The sequence below is a fragment of the Engystomops pustulosus genome, chromosome 1 (genome assembly GCF_040894005.1).
Source record: "Engystomops pustulosus chromosome 1, aEngPut4.maternal, whole genome shotgun sequence".
Classification (NCBI taxonomy): Eukaryota; Metazoa; Chordata; class Amphibia; order Anura; family Leptodactylidae; genus Engystomops; species Engystomops pustulosus.
In genome coordinates, this window is record NC_092411.1 from 256,174,464 (window position 1) to 256,187,860 (window position 13,397).

Here is a 13,397-nt window from a genome sequence, read left to right on the forward strand (position 1 = left end):
AAAAATAGAAGCTTTGAAAACGTCATCAGAAGTCGCAAAAAATGACACCACCCACAGCTCCATACACCAAAGTATGAAAAAGTTATTAGCGCAAGAACACGGCAAAATGAAGAATTTTTTTTCTGTACAGGAGGTTTTAATTTTTGTAAATGTATGAAAACATTATAAAACCTATACAAATTTGGTATCCCCGTGATCGTACCGACCCAATGAATGAAATAGACCTGTCATTTGGGGCGCACAGTGAAAGCTGTAAAAACCAAGCCCACAAGAAATGGCGCAAATGTGTTTTTTCATCATTTTCACTGCATTTAGAATTTTTTTCCCGCTTCCCAGAACATGGCATGGAATATTTAATACCATCACTACGAAGTGCAATTTGTTACGCAGAAAATAAGCCATCACACAGCTCTGTACATGGAAAAATAAAAAAGTTATAGATTTTTGAAGGTGGGGAGTGAAAAATAAAAACGCAAAAACGAAAAAGGGCCTGGTCCTTAAGGGGTTAAAGATAAGAAAATCAATAAAAAGGTTTTAGTTACTACAGAACTCAAGACGGGGGGGGGGGGGGCACCTGGAATCTCTGAAATTGACTCCTCTTGGGCAAAATATGACTAGTCTCTCCTCATTCTCAATTGGTTCTCCCCATGTTTGCGTGGGTTTCCTCCCACACTCCAACATACTGATAGGTGGATTAGATTGTGAGCCCCATTGGGGACAGGGACTGACTTGGCAAACTCTGTGCAGCGCTGCGTGATCTGTGTGCTCTATATAAATAAAGGAATTTTTATGCTTTGGATGAGATTCATTTCTAGGTAAATGTGTGAGATTTCACATGAGGGAATGCTAGAAAGGACATTTCATCCCCTAATCGAGAAGGATCGTATCGTATATACTTGAGTATAAGTACAGTTTTTCAGCACAAAATTTGTGCTGCAAAAACCCTACCTCGGCTTACACTCGAGTTTATAAAAAAAAAAAATTAACTGTACTCGCCTTTGCGACGCCACCCGTAGGTCCTCTTCTTGCTTCCGATGCTCTGGTGCTTCTCCGGGTCCCCTCGCAATGGAGCGGAACGAGCCAAAGGACCCGAACCAAGAAGAGGTCCTAAGGGGCGTCGGAAAGCTGCATACAGTTTTTAATTTTTTTTTCTACTACAGGGGGCTGTGACCAATGCCTTTCTCACCCTCAGCTTATACAGGCGGTCCCCTACTTAAGAACACTCCACTTACATACGACCCCTAGTTACAAACAAACCTCTGGTAATTTTGGTAATTTATTGTACTTTAGTCCCAGGCTACAATAATCAGCTGTAACAGTTATCACAGGTGTCTGCAATGAAGCTTTAGTGTTAATATTGATTCTTATGACAACCCAACATTTTTAAAATCCAATTGTCACGGAGGCCAAAAAAGTTCTGTCTGGGATTACAATGATAAAATATACAGTTCCGAGTTACATACAAATTCAACTTAAGAACAAACCTACAGACCCTATCTTGTATTTAACCCGGGGACTGCCTGTACTCGAGTCAATAGGGGTCTCTGCTTATACTCGGGTTGGCTTATACTTATACAGAAGTTTAATGGGGTAAAACCTGATTTTCAAGTTCTTTTTTTAGATAATTTCTTACATATCTGCAATGGTCCAGAGTGTCACTTATAATATAATACATAGAATATATAGTGTATGGGCTTTAAAAAGACTAACAGTGTTATTAGCCCCTCTTTGGTTCTTGAACATGCAGTCCCTTACAACAGGCTGCAGATGATTATGCAGTGAATTTTGGTGATGCCTCACGGATTTCTTCATGCCCATTTTTCAGGCGTTTTGATGTCCTCAACCTAAACCTTCGCCTATTAGGAAAAATAATTCCCCACAACCATACAAACCAGTTGTTTATTATAAATAGCAGTTTACAGAATAACTGGAATCTCTCACAAATATAAAATCTGATTTAAAAAGTATATACAGAAGTGATTACAGTACAGCAGTCCTCAAGAGCGCCAAACGGGTTATGTCCAAAATCATGAAGACCTACGGAGGAAAAAAAAGATGTATATATAACAGTCATACAAGCACAGTCCCACGCTAGCACCCGCTACACTGCTTTTTTTTTCTGCATTTTTATTTTTCATTCCCAGAAGAATAAAAAAAAAAGTTGATTTTTAAAGACTGTCTACAGAGCTGTATGAGAGCTTGTTTTCTGCTTAACATATTCTCCCTTCTTGTGTCTGTATCTAATATTTATGCCTTGTATTGGGAAGCTAGAAAACAAATTTCTAATGCAATGAAATAAGAAATAAAAATTTGCGCCATTTTCACTTACATGGCGTTTACTGCATGCTCCAAATGGCACCTCGTGTACTCTATTGGTTGGTACAACCACAGGGATACTACATTTGTAGAGGTTTTCTTCGAATTATAATTTTTTTTTTAATGGAGCACTTTATCTACAAAATGTTTGCCTTTGCCTTATTCTGACGCTAATAACTTTTTCATACTTTGGTGTAGCATAATGTATCATTTACTGCTGGACAAGCCGCCGTTTTCACTGCTACCATTTTGGGACTTTTTGATGGACACCTGGACATTTTGGTATTTTCTGTTACAGGATTCATCGCTGGAAAGAAGTTGTTTTTAAAAAAAAATATATATTTTGGTATGGACGCTTCCCAAAAATCCTGATCTAACATGTTTATGATTTTATCTGTTTATTCTATATGTGTTGTAGAGAAAAGGGGGGGGGGGACAATTTATTAAAATAAAAAAATAATTTTCACAATAAATTTCTCCCTTTGTATCTTTAACCCCTTTGTGACCGATTATCATTGGTTCCTGAATGTCCAGGTCAATTTTTGAAGTTCTGCTATGCGCTTCTTTAAAGGAAACTTATCACATGAAATGGTAGGTGTAAGATGGAAATACCGAGCACCCTCAGGGTGAGCTAGTGCCGGAGCTTACTTATTCTTTAGGAGAATACTTATTAGTTATTCTCCTAAACGGCTGCATCGCGGTTTAAACACTTTTTAATGTTTATATCTGAAGCAGCTTCGGCGCACCAAGCGCACGCCTACCTAGGAAGTGCCGGAGAGCTGGTGACGTCACGTGCGCACGGTCCCGCGCTTGGTGAGCCGAAGCTGCTTCAGATATAAACATTAAAAAGTGTTTAAACCGCGATACAGCGGTTTAGGGGAATAACGAAAGTAAGCTCCGGCACCAGCTCACCCTGAGGGTGCTCGGTATTTGCATCTTACACCTACCACTTCATGTGGTAGGTTTCCTTTAAATGATATCTCTGGAAAAGCTTTACATATCATAACAATTTTTTTTTTTTTTTCAAGACGTGAGACTATCTTGATATATTTTTAATAATTACGTATTTAAAATTTTCCAATAATTCACTACAAATGTGAAAAAATTTGCATTTTTGTTATTTTTCCAATTCAAGTTTTTTTTTACTGTTATAAATATGTACAGGATTATTACCATTATCCTTTCCCAGGTTCAGCTACAGATGCAGAGGGTGCATGTACTTCTACAATAATGAAAAGTGAAAGTCTTCTGCAGCTCCTTCTACATTCTGCCTTCTGCTCACTGCCTGGAGGGGGCGTACTTCAAATGCCTATATCTCCTGAATCCTGGCACCTAGAAACAAACTTCCGGTGTCATATTAAACGGGAGAGTTTCCCTTTTATGGATTGTGGATGCTTAACAGAACCGGACATGTGGGCTCCTAAGGAAGTGGAAAAGCTGTACATAAAAATCAACTTTTTTTTTTTTTAGTACAACTTTAAGGGTGGATATCTCTGGTTCTGTGACGCCTCCATACACAATCCATACATCACATTAAAGAGGATTCTTTAGATGTGCCAGTTTTCAGGAGATGTAGCCGTTTGAAGTTGGCTATTGTCATGACGTAAATAAACGTCCTTTTTGGCAATCTGTAACTAAAAGCTGCTGTATATTTCTGTGGAGAGGATAAGTTCCAGTTCACACTGTGCTTTCTGTTTTCCATAACTGAAACAGCTATGGTGGTTCTATAACATTACAGGTGGTCCTGCTTAAGAACACCCGACCCCTAGTTTAAGCCATACAAGTACATGTGAATTATCTGTGACTCCCACTTTATACTGTCCCACTTTATGCTGCCGATATCCCGCGCCGCGGCCGGTCTTCTCTGTGCGCCGCTTACAACGCTAAGCGATAGGGACGGATGGGAGGAGCCGTCCACATCGCGGACCGGAAGCTCCCTGTGCCCCTGTAAACAAACAGGAGCACGTATCGAAGGGACCGCGGCTCGGGACATCAGCGGCACCGGAGGAGGTAAGTCCATGTTTATTATGTTTAACTAGCCCTCCCCAGCCCGGACATAAGACATTTTTTAAACCCGGATAACCCCTTTAATGTGTTTCCGGTTTACAACCCAATGATCAGTCGGAGGAGAGTTTGTACATTGCTGTATCTCACCCGTTGACCTGAAACCAAGCAAAAGGGACTATAACCTGCAGTGATAAGTCGGCTGCTTACCGGATGATGAGTTTACTGATCCTCCTGTTCCTGCTTGAGATACGTAGAACAGTCCAGAACCTTCTTCACATCAGCTGCAGTGACCCGCTCAGAACACATGGGGCAGATGCTTTCTGACTCCAGCAGCCTGTGTGGATCAGAACAGATGGACCAATGTACTGGGCACTGGTGTATACTGGCTGGCCACGAATGCCACGGACACCACGGTCTGATATTGTACAGTGAAAACACATGCACCCAAGAATCTATGTTTATTAGGCGGTAAGGTAGGTGGTTCCTGAACAGCTATGACCGGCTTTGAGTTAAGTCTTAATATCTTACTGCCTTTCAGAGGAGATCACAAAAGTCCATAGCTATAGTAGAGGTGCCCATAGCCTTCCATAGCTTGTTCCCACAGAGCACCCTATCCACAACTGCCCTCTGTTCAGCCCAGAGTGAAAGTGTTTTCAGTACGTAAAGCAGAACAAGTGTGGCCCATATTTGTCATGTCAGAAGGCCCACATCCACATAGCTCTCTGCTCTTACTGAAACTGACCAGATTTACTGTAATGCGTTCATGGCCAATGACACCAGCAAGAAAAATCTAAAACATTTCCCATTCTCTTTACATTCTCCACTTACGTTTTGAACTGGGAAAGCAGCGCCGGGAATTCACAATTTGGACAGATGCACCAGTCGTCTTTCACCATGTGCCGACCCTGTGAAATAACGAGAATATATACCGTGATCCGTCAGAACAATGTGATACAGCACTCATAGCTTTATATATGTATATTGTATAGATATTGAAGAACACAGAGAGGGTCAGATTTTGGAAGTCAAGTAGCTTTATAGAGACTGCTGCCTTCTCACTGAGAAAGTAACTATATATTGTTTGAGGGGCAATTTTATAGTTGTCTGGCTTGTATATTTTGGGCACTGGTTGACCCCGTTTTTACACTAGGAGATGTGACAGGTAGAGAGATGAACAGAGCCGAACGTCTTGTTTGACTGGTCCTTTCTAAACGATATCTCACATTATCAGCCTTTGTTGTGTCCATTTATGTATCCCTTAAAGGGAATCTGTCATCAGGGACCTCATTTTCATTACAGACATGTTGTAGAAGCCCATCACACCTGCATTGCAAGTATGTCTTTATGTTTTCTCTAAGAATTTGCATTACAATATAATTGTGTGTCATAACTTACCTTGCACCCTAACAAAATCCTGGGGTAGTCACAAGGGTTGGGCTTTGGTTTGGATGCATTTCAAAAAACAACATGTGACTTGTCACCAGGGAGCTGTACAGGAGCACAATGGTGGTGGCTGAGAGCTGAGTGTTTTTTGAAGTGCATCCAAACCAAAGCCCAACCCCTGGGACTACACAGAGGATTCGGTCAGGTGCAAGGTGAATTATAAGACACAATTCTATTGTAATGCAAATGCTTGGAGAAAGCAGAAAGACATATTTTCAATGCAGCGGTAATGGGCTTTTGCAACCTGTCTTTAGTGAAAATGAGCCCCCGGAGGAAAGGTTCCCTTTAAATAAAGATGCCACCCATATCAATGCACTTGCCATGTAGGATAGGACTGGTGAAACTATAGGTAATTTGCACCCTGATCTTACAGTCGGATGATATAGTGATGTACTCACAGTGGCTATACAGTAGGGCAGGTTATTCTTGCAGCCTGGACAGAGAAGCTCACACTCCGGGAGTTTGAAGTCACAGAAGGGACACGGTGTAGTCTCTTCTTCCACTTCGGAGGTGTCTGGGCGCCTAGACCATAAACCCCAGCAGTTATATGGGACGGGGATGTGTAAATGATGGAGTCTGGACCCCACATATTTTACATCTTACCGGACCATGGCCTCAATTTTCTTTTTGTATTTTATATCGATTTTGTTGCGGTATTCAGGCCTCATGAGCATCGCCGCAAAACTGAACGCCGAGTTCTTCAATCCGGCCCGATGGCACTCAATGACTGTGGAAGTCAGGATCGGGACGATGTCTAGGAACACAAGGGAAACAAAGTGTAATACTAAGACCTATTCACCTACACAGGACCCACGCTATGGGGATTGTCCCCTTCCCCCACAGTCCTCTTGGGATTTCTACAGATTGTACTGTACTATCCTATTCAGACAACTTTATTATTAACCCCTTCTACACCCTAGACCAGCAGGGATGCCATTTTAAGTAAGTTGGTGAAGAAGGACCACAAATGTTTATTCACACTTACGGGACGGAAATTTACTGATGTTGTTGGCGACACGTATCAGCATTCGGGCTCCTTTCATGTGGTCTCCTCGCTTCACATGGATCTGTTGTGAAAATAAATTATTATTAACTACAGATGACGATGATGATAACTATGGATCATTTAAAGGTAACCTATAAAAACAGGAACCTGACTGTGTATCAGGAAATAGAACACACTCGCTAAACCTAAACCTCTGGTTTATATGAGACACAAGAGGGGCCAAACAATGCCAAGAAGTCTGATCAATATATTAGTCATCATTGTAAAAATATATATATTTAGTCTCACCTGATTACGATATTACTCTGTATTGTCTTGTTTTATTTGTATGCAAACCTTGCAGTGCTATGGAATATCACGACACTATATAAATAGAGGGCTGACTACCTTGACTAAGATGTAGCTGTGGAGGATCATCAGGTTTGTAGCCATTTCTGCGGGAATCTTGATCTTCTGTGTTTTCAGCTCTGTGTACATACTGAAGAGCACGTCGTGTGCGTTCCGGTAATTACCTGCGCGTTACAAGAGAAATATTGCTGGAGTCATAAATGTAGATGAAGTCCTAGAGTGAATTCTAATCTCTTGGTACACATGCAGCCTTTGCTCCTGAAATGACTAGCTGCTTCATTTACTGTAGACTCAGCTCCCAGACAGCTCAGGTCTGCAGCAGACGGAGACTTCTGCTTGCAGGTCCATCTACTATAGTGAAATACCAAGCAGCAGATACCCAGGCATCGTGGACCCCCACAGATCAGGAAGGAGGGGGCCTGTATAGTGACCTGCAGACTGCTCCTCCCGGGCTATGATGATGGCCGTGCGGGCTGCTTCTCTGTATTGCTTCAAAGCCATGTACAAGCGGAACAAATACTTTGCATCCTAAACAAAAAGGGCAGAAAAAACCCCAGCATAAAATAGATTGTATTATGTAAGTGGCTGCAGTTCTGGCGTCTGGTCTGGTACACACCTTAGGCATACCGTCACTTTCACCCATTAGATAGTCTATCAGCTGGTTGGTCAGCAGCTCCTCTTTGGCCTGGCCAACCTGTGCACAAGAGACGGATCACACGACAATCCATTACTGTATACAACCTCATAACCTAAGGGGTAAGAACGTTTCACATCCTCCTCTTACCGTTTCTATGGCCATCTCTATGGCCGCGCTCTCTTCCGTAGGGGAGCACTTCAGAAAGTGTTTCAGCGCCTGAAAAAGAAGCAGTTTAATAGTTTTTTTTACAAAAATGGTTCATTAGTTATATAAGATAGACTAGAGCAAGGAAGCACAATGGAGGACCAGCATGTACATATCCTTTTACTACATGACTCGCTTCAATAGAAATCCTTATTGGTTTAGGTGAATTTTGCAGAGAATGTACTGGAATTATGAGGCTATATTCTATTATTTATCTGGAATTTTTTATGAAACATAGACTTTATAGGGACAGACTGTCATCAGTCACACTCCATGGAAGGTAGTTCTGAGGAAGATCTAGACATATGCAGCTCATTCTCCAGTCTAGACTTGGTGTAAAGCTCTGTGTACATGGGGAACGTGTACTAGGAGCCGCTTCCACCTACCCGTGCATGCTGACCACAGAGCAAGAAGAACTTCCCAGCTTGAAAATGCTTCTTCTCTCCTTCAAAATAAAGGGCGATGCTCTGATAATCCTCATTACTGGTGTTCTCAGACCCTGCAACATAAGTCATATACACATTTAATATACATTCAGCACAATACACAAGGCACATTATGACGAGATGAGAGAGGCGTCTCACCTGGCTCACGTTTTACCCCACTAAACTACTTTCCCCTGAGGTAGTATGTGAAAAGTTCTTTCTAGAATTCCCTATTGGATTCCCTTATGTTTTCCTGTTTACCTATAGAAAATGTCCGATAGGACAAGCAGATCATCATCATTTACCCTGAGCAGCTGCTGTCCAGACTTGCGATGATCTAACTGACCAATGGAAGCCTTTTTGAGGCTATTTGATGGTGATGTTTGATGAATGAATAGTTCTCCTCGTCAGACATAACTGTGGCACTGCATTCTCTGATAGTAGGCACCCACGCGGGTACCGCACCTCCCACAAGCGTCGCCCATACACACTTCTTGTCGGTTGTGGAAGGAAGTGCAGTCGAATGTCTGTACGCTCGCTTACCATCTGCCCATCCACTGCCACCCACCTCCCAGGTAAAATGTAAAGCTTGTGCCGGCCTGCTGGTGGGGCGCATCCGTCTGCACTTTGCACTAGAGCAGCCCACCCGTCTGCAGAGCAGAACTATTAATAGATGCATATTGGTAAATGCCCCCCACACTTACACACACATTACAAATAACATGCGGTAAAGTGGCCAACCATTTTGAGGGATTGTTTGGTTTCCAGCTAGCGGTTTTGTGGCGATTACCATCTTTATTTTAAATAGCTGTCGTATATTTAACTAGCTGGGCTCCCTCCTACAAGGGTGATAATCCGAGTCTTACCACCCTAGCAAATAGCCAGGTGGCCTAAATATTCTACTCATATCTCTGCCCTCTGACCATCTGAAGGTGATAGGGTTAATGAGGAGAATATTCCTGGCATGTGGCTATCTGCAAGAATGGTAAGACCCTTATATATTCTCCACTTTTTCATTCAGGTCCACCAGCCCAAATATTCTCCTCTAGATTGGCTGCATTTAAATATTCGCCTCAGGCATAATTGGTCCTGCTCATAGAAAGTTATTGGATCCCTTGTAGCATCAAATTCCCTCTGGCATTTGTCCCCCACCCCAAAGGGAAACTGATGCTGATTTATTTGCTTAGGACTCAGGGGCCGTACCTATAACATCAGCGTAGATTTCCATCTGGTTGTGTTGCTGGGCCAGCTGGAAGGCTTCATTGTTACACTTGGACAACACTAAGAACTGGATTGCTGAGCCGTAGTCTCCAAGACGAAGGAAAAATCTTAGATAATAAAACCAAAAGATAAAAAACAAATAAGCTTTTCTACCAGCAATGTATGCTCTACTTATATAGCTTTATGAATACATTATAGACATCACCTTGCCACCATCTTTGCCCCCTCCAATGACTGCGTCTCCTTCACAATTCCCACTGCTTTCTCCGGATTGTTCAGATGGTCCAGGTAGATCCGGATGACGTTATCCCAGTCTCTTGCATTCTCATAAGCCATGGCGGCCTCCTTATATCTAGAATGATGATGTAATGATGATTTAATGACTTCATATGTACCTGCAGTTACATTGCTGACCAGCTCTCCAACCACAAGTTTAAAACAGATGTCAGGAGACAAGACAGGAGATCCATAAAGTACTTAGTGGTTGGCTATACAACTGGACCAGTCATTGGTCTACCATCAATGTTAAACCTTTGCTGGAGGGGGGTGGTCACTCAGAGCAATGGATGTATCTGGACTAAAGACGACCTCTCACCTCTCGTTTAGTGATAACCAGAATCCCAGACCCTGACCCAAGTAATTTACATGTATATCTGAATGCTGGAATGAAGCGCTGGACTCAGCTTCCGGCCGGCCGTGGCCGGGTACGCCTATCCGTCCCTATACACAGCACTGTGTATGGGGGCCGGAATGTTGTCGGGTCCGGCCGGAAGCTGAATGCAGCGCTGCTCGGGCGGCCATGTATGTTTACATGGAGCCCGGACCGGAGCGACAGCAGCGCTGGATAGGGGAGGGCACCGGGAGGCAAGTACAGCTTTATTGTTTTAGTCAGCCCGCTCCCGGCCACCTATAGTTTTTTTTGAAAACTCGGACAACCCCTTTAAAACAAAGTACAGGACTCACTTTCCATCGGCCTCCTTGGCTTTGGCATACTGCAGGTGGATTTTGGGAGAGGAAACATTTGGAAGCAGCTCTCCGACCTTTGCCCTAAAATAAGATGCACAGATTATTTTAAAAAAAGAAATAAAAAATTATGTAAAATCCAGCCTTTCTGTATTCTTGGATTTCTCACCAGTTTTTACAGCGGATGTAGACAGAGGCTGCTTTGTCATAGTACTGGCCCTTCTCAAACAGCTGAGCCGCTTCTGAGAATTGCTGTAACAGAAACACATGGAAAACATGGATAACTGCGCCAATGTCAAACACTCGTATCGGGGGCTGATGTTATACGTCCGTGTACCTTCATGCTCTCAAGAATGGCGGCACAGTCCTTCTTCAGCAATCTACTGGGGTGTTTGAGAGCCTGGTTAACCCCTCGTCGAATGTCGCCCATACGGATTGACATTCGAGCCACTCCAGCAAGACAAGTTTCATCGTGTTCCTGAAAGAGTTGTACAATACATTTCTATTAGAAGCTGCCATGTGTTTGTCAAAGTGTTTATCCTATCACATAGTAGAGGTGATACATGTCTGGTTTCTAGGGGTCCCACCAGCAGGACCTGTAATAGGGTCGTGTACTTTTTAAAATCAACAATACAGTTTATTAAGGGGAACATGGAGAGACAATATGCACATAAACTACAGCACATGAGATTTGGTTCCACAGAACCCAATGTAGAAGGGCCAAAAAAAAGAAACAGGAGTCCGAAAAGTGAGCAGAGAGTCATCTCCACATGACGGATGTAAATGTCCTCAAATTTGAGCACAATAATAAAAACAGGAATATCAATCTGACTTGTACAACAGAACAAGATGAGTGAAACAAACAATGAAATAAATAAAAAGAAAATAAAAACATATTACGCCACCATGTACCAGCAACCCACCGCCATCGGGGGTCCAGCTCCCATAATAGCATACAGTGGAGATGGCAGAGATTATAACTGTAGGAATTTGAGAGGCTGCGGTAAGTGGCAATTCACGCTGTTTATCCCATATAGCATGGAATTTCTTTTCCTTTTTCCAATAGGGTCTTGAACTTTTTAGAGGCTGAGTGCCGAAACTAAAGCCAAAAAACTTATCGCTCCCTGCTCTGCCACAGCTTTCAATCATATTGGCATTTGACAAAACCAATACCACTAAAAAATTTGAGAGGAAATTTGGATTATGAATAAGGCTTCCCTCCAGGGTCCATTTGAAAAGGGCGATATGTGGGGCAGGAGCTCCAATAATAATCCAGCCCCCTCCACACATCCTCACTCCTGCAGTCCCAGGAAAGTCAGGAAGTGTTGCTTTAACATCCTGGGCTACCTAGGACTGCAGGAGGAGTCACTTAACCTGTCTGGCAAACATTGTGCTAGGGTAACGGCCTGGGTGCCCACATAGAGTGCCACCTCTGCCATCTGTACCATAAGTTTGCCATTACTGCCCTATATCAAAAGCCACTTAACTTGGTCCAGCTTCAGGCGCCTGCACAAGAGAGCGCCAGAGATGGGTCTGATGGGTTCTTTTCGGACTCTTCTCTAGGCAAGTATACATTTTTGTTTGTTTAATAGCACCCAGAGACGTTACAGGGCACTAAACCACAAGTCTATAAGGACCTGCAGTTAGTTAAGTGTCCAAAATGGGTCCCTTTAAGACTTGTCCATGGGCGAGTATAATGCATAGGTTATAAAATATCATACCATGCTGTCTCCGGTCATTCCTTTCTCATAATGGGCAAGAGCGTTCACGTAGTCACCCCTGGAGGAGGAACAAGAGAATATCAAAACCATTTATATAATTTTTTATGACAAAATAATATGGAAAGTTATACAAGGTAGAATGTAAGCTCTTGTGAACAGGGCCCTCACTCCTATTATTCCATATGAATATTTGTAATGTCATATTATATTTGTATATGTCCCGTATGATTTGTAAAGTGGTATGGAATATGATGACGCTATAGAAATAGTCTCTACTTGGATTGTAAGATGATCAGAAATAGCTGTAAATGTCATCTCTCCTATTGTAAACTAGGCCAAAAAAAGCATCCAGATACAAAATCATAATATTAATTGTAGAAATTGGTTGGGCAGCTTCACACAGTTCTGATTTATGTATGAGGTCACTACCCCCGGTTATATCTGAGCACTTGCTAAGCTTTAGATGTGTGGAGCCAACCTCTACCTCAAACCTACACCGGTGAGATTCAACTCAAAATCTGACCCAAGTTTTTAATGACCCATTTCTAAAATGATAAATGGAATTTAAAATTCTGGAGAGACTCACGTGAACTCCAGCTGTATGGCGTACTCCTTGGATATGAAGGGGATCTGGTTAGGAGCCAGTCGCTTTGCAAGCTGCAGGGCACTATCCCAGTGCTGCAAGTCTCTTCTGACCTATAAGAAGGCAAATATTCATATACGAGCAGTGACAGACAATGGAAGACAATGAGACAATGATAGAAATGTTTTTTCAGCTAAGCCGACAGGTGTGTGTCCACGTAACAAGACTTTGCTGTGTTCAAGTCCATTGTCCTGCTCTGCTATATATGCGGAATGAAAGTGTTAGATCCGTTACATCAGTGTTTTTCAACCAGTGTGCCGTGGCACACTAGTGTGCCGCGACACATGGTCGGGTGTGCCGCGGGGAAAGTTCCCCAAACTATGGTGCCCCCTGTGTTTTGTTTCCCGGCAATGCGCAGCGATGTAAAATGAGAAATACTATAGTCATGAGGCTGGAGTACTACAAGTACCAGCTTATATGCTGAGTATATGAGCTGGCACTTGTACTCTGGCCCATAGTACTT

At 42.7% G+C, this 13,397-nt stretch overlaps 1 protein-coding gene across 3 annotated transcripts in view; it reads right to left on the reverse strand.

Moving 5' to 3' along the window:
- Positions 1–1,880: 1,880 nt before the first annotated feature.
- The window catches only part of WDR19 (WD repeat domain 19), a 32,693-nt gene continuing 21,176 nt past the window's right edge, over positions 1,881–13,397 (reverse strand). For all 3 annotated transcript variants that reach the window (XM_072125593.1, XM_072125584.1, XM_072125603.1), the window contains 18 exons: positions 12,878–12,987; positions 12,292–12,349; positions 10,908–11,048; positions 10,740–10,822; positions 10,571–10,654; positions 9,813–9,959; positions 9,590–9,714; positions 8,348–8,460; positions 7,905–7,973; positions 7,737–7,814; positions 7,552–7,648; positions 7,160–7,284; positions 6,752–6,833; positions 6,370–6,520; positions 6,165–6,288; positions 5,152–5,228; positions 4,531–4,657; positions 1,881–2,037 (listed from right to left, as the gene is read on the reverse strand). In XM_072125593.1, coding sequence (XP_071981694.1) covers positions 4,543–4,657; positions 5,152–5,228; positions 6,165–6,288; positions 6,370–6,520; positions 6,752–6,833; positions 7,160–7,284; positions 7,552–7,648; positions 7,737–7,814; positions 7,905–7,973; positions 8,348–8,460; positions 9,590–9,714; positions 9,813–9,959; positions 10,571–10,654; positions 10,740–10,822; positions 10,908–11,048; positions 12,292–12,349; positions 12,878–12,987 — 1,779 coding nt within the window. In that variant the 3' untranslated portion in view covers positions 1,881–2,037; positions 4,531–4,542. The remainder of the gene's footprint in view (positions 2,038–4,530; positions 4,658–5,151; positions 5,229–6,164; positions 6,289–6,369; positions 6,521–6,751; positions 6,834–7,159; positions 7,285–7,551; positions 7,649–7,736; positions 7,815–7,904; positions 7,974–8,347; positions 8,461–9,589; positions 9,715–9,812; positions 9,960–10,570; positions 10,655–10,739; positions 10,823–10,907; positions 11,049–12,291; positions 12,350–12,877; positions 12,988–13,397) is intronic.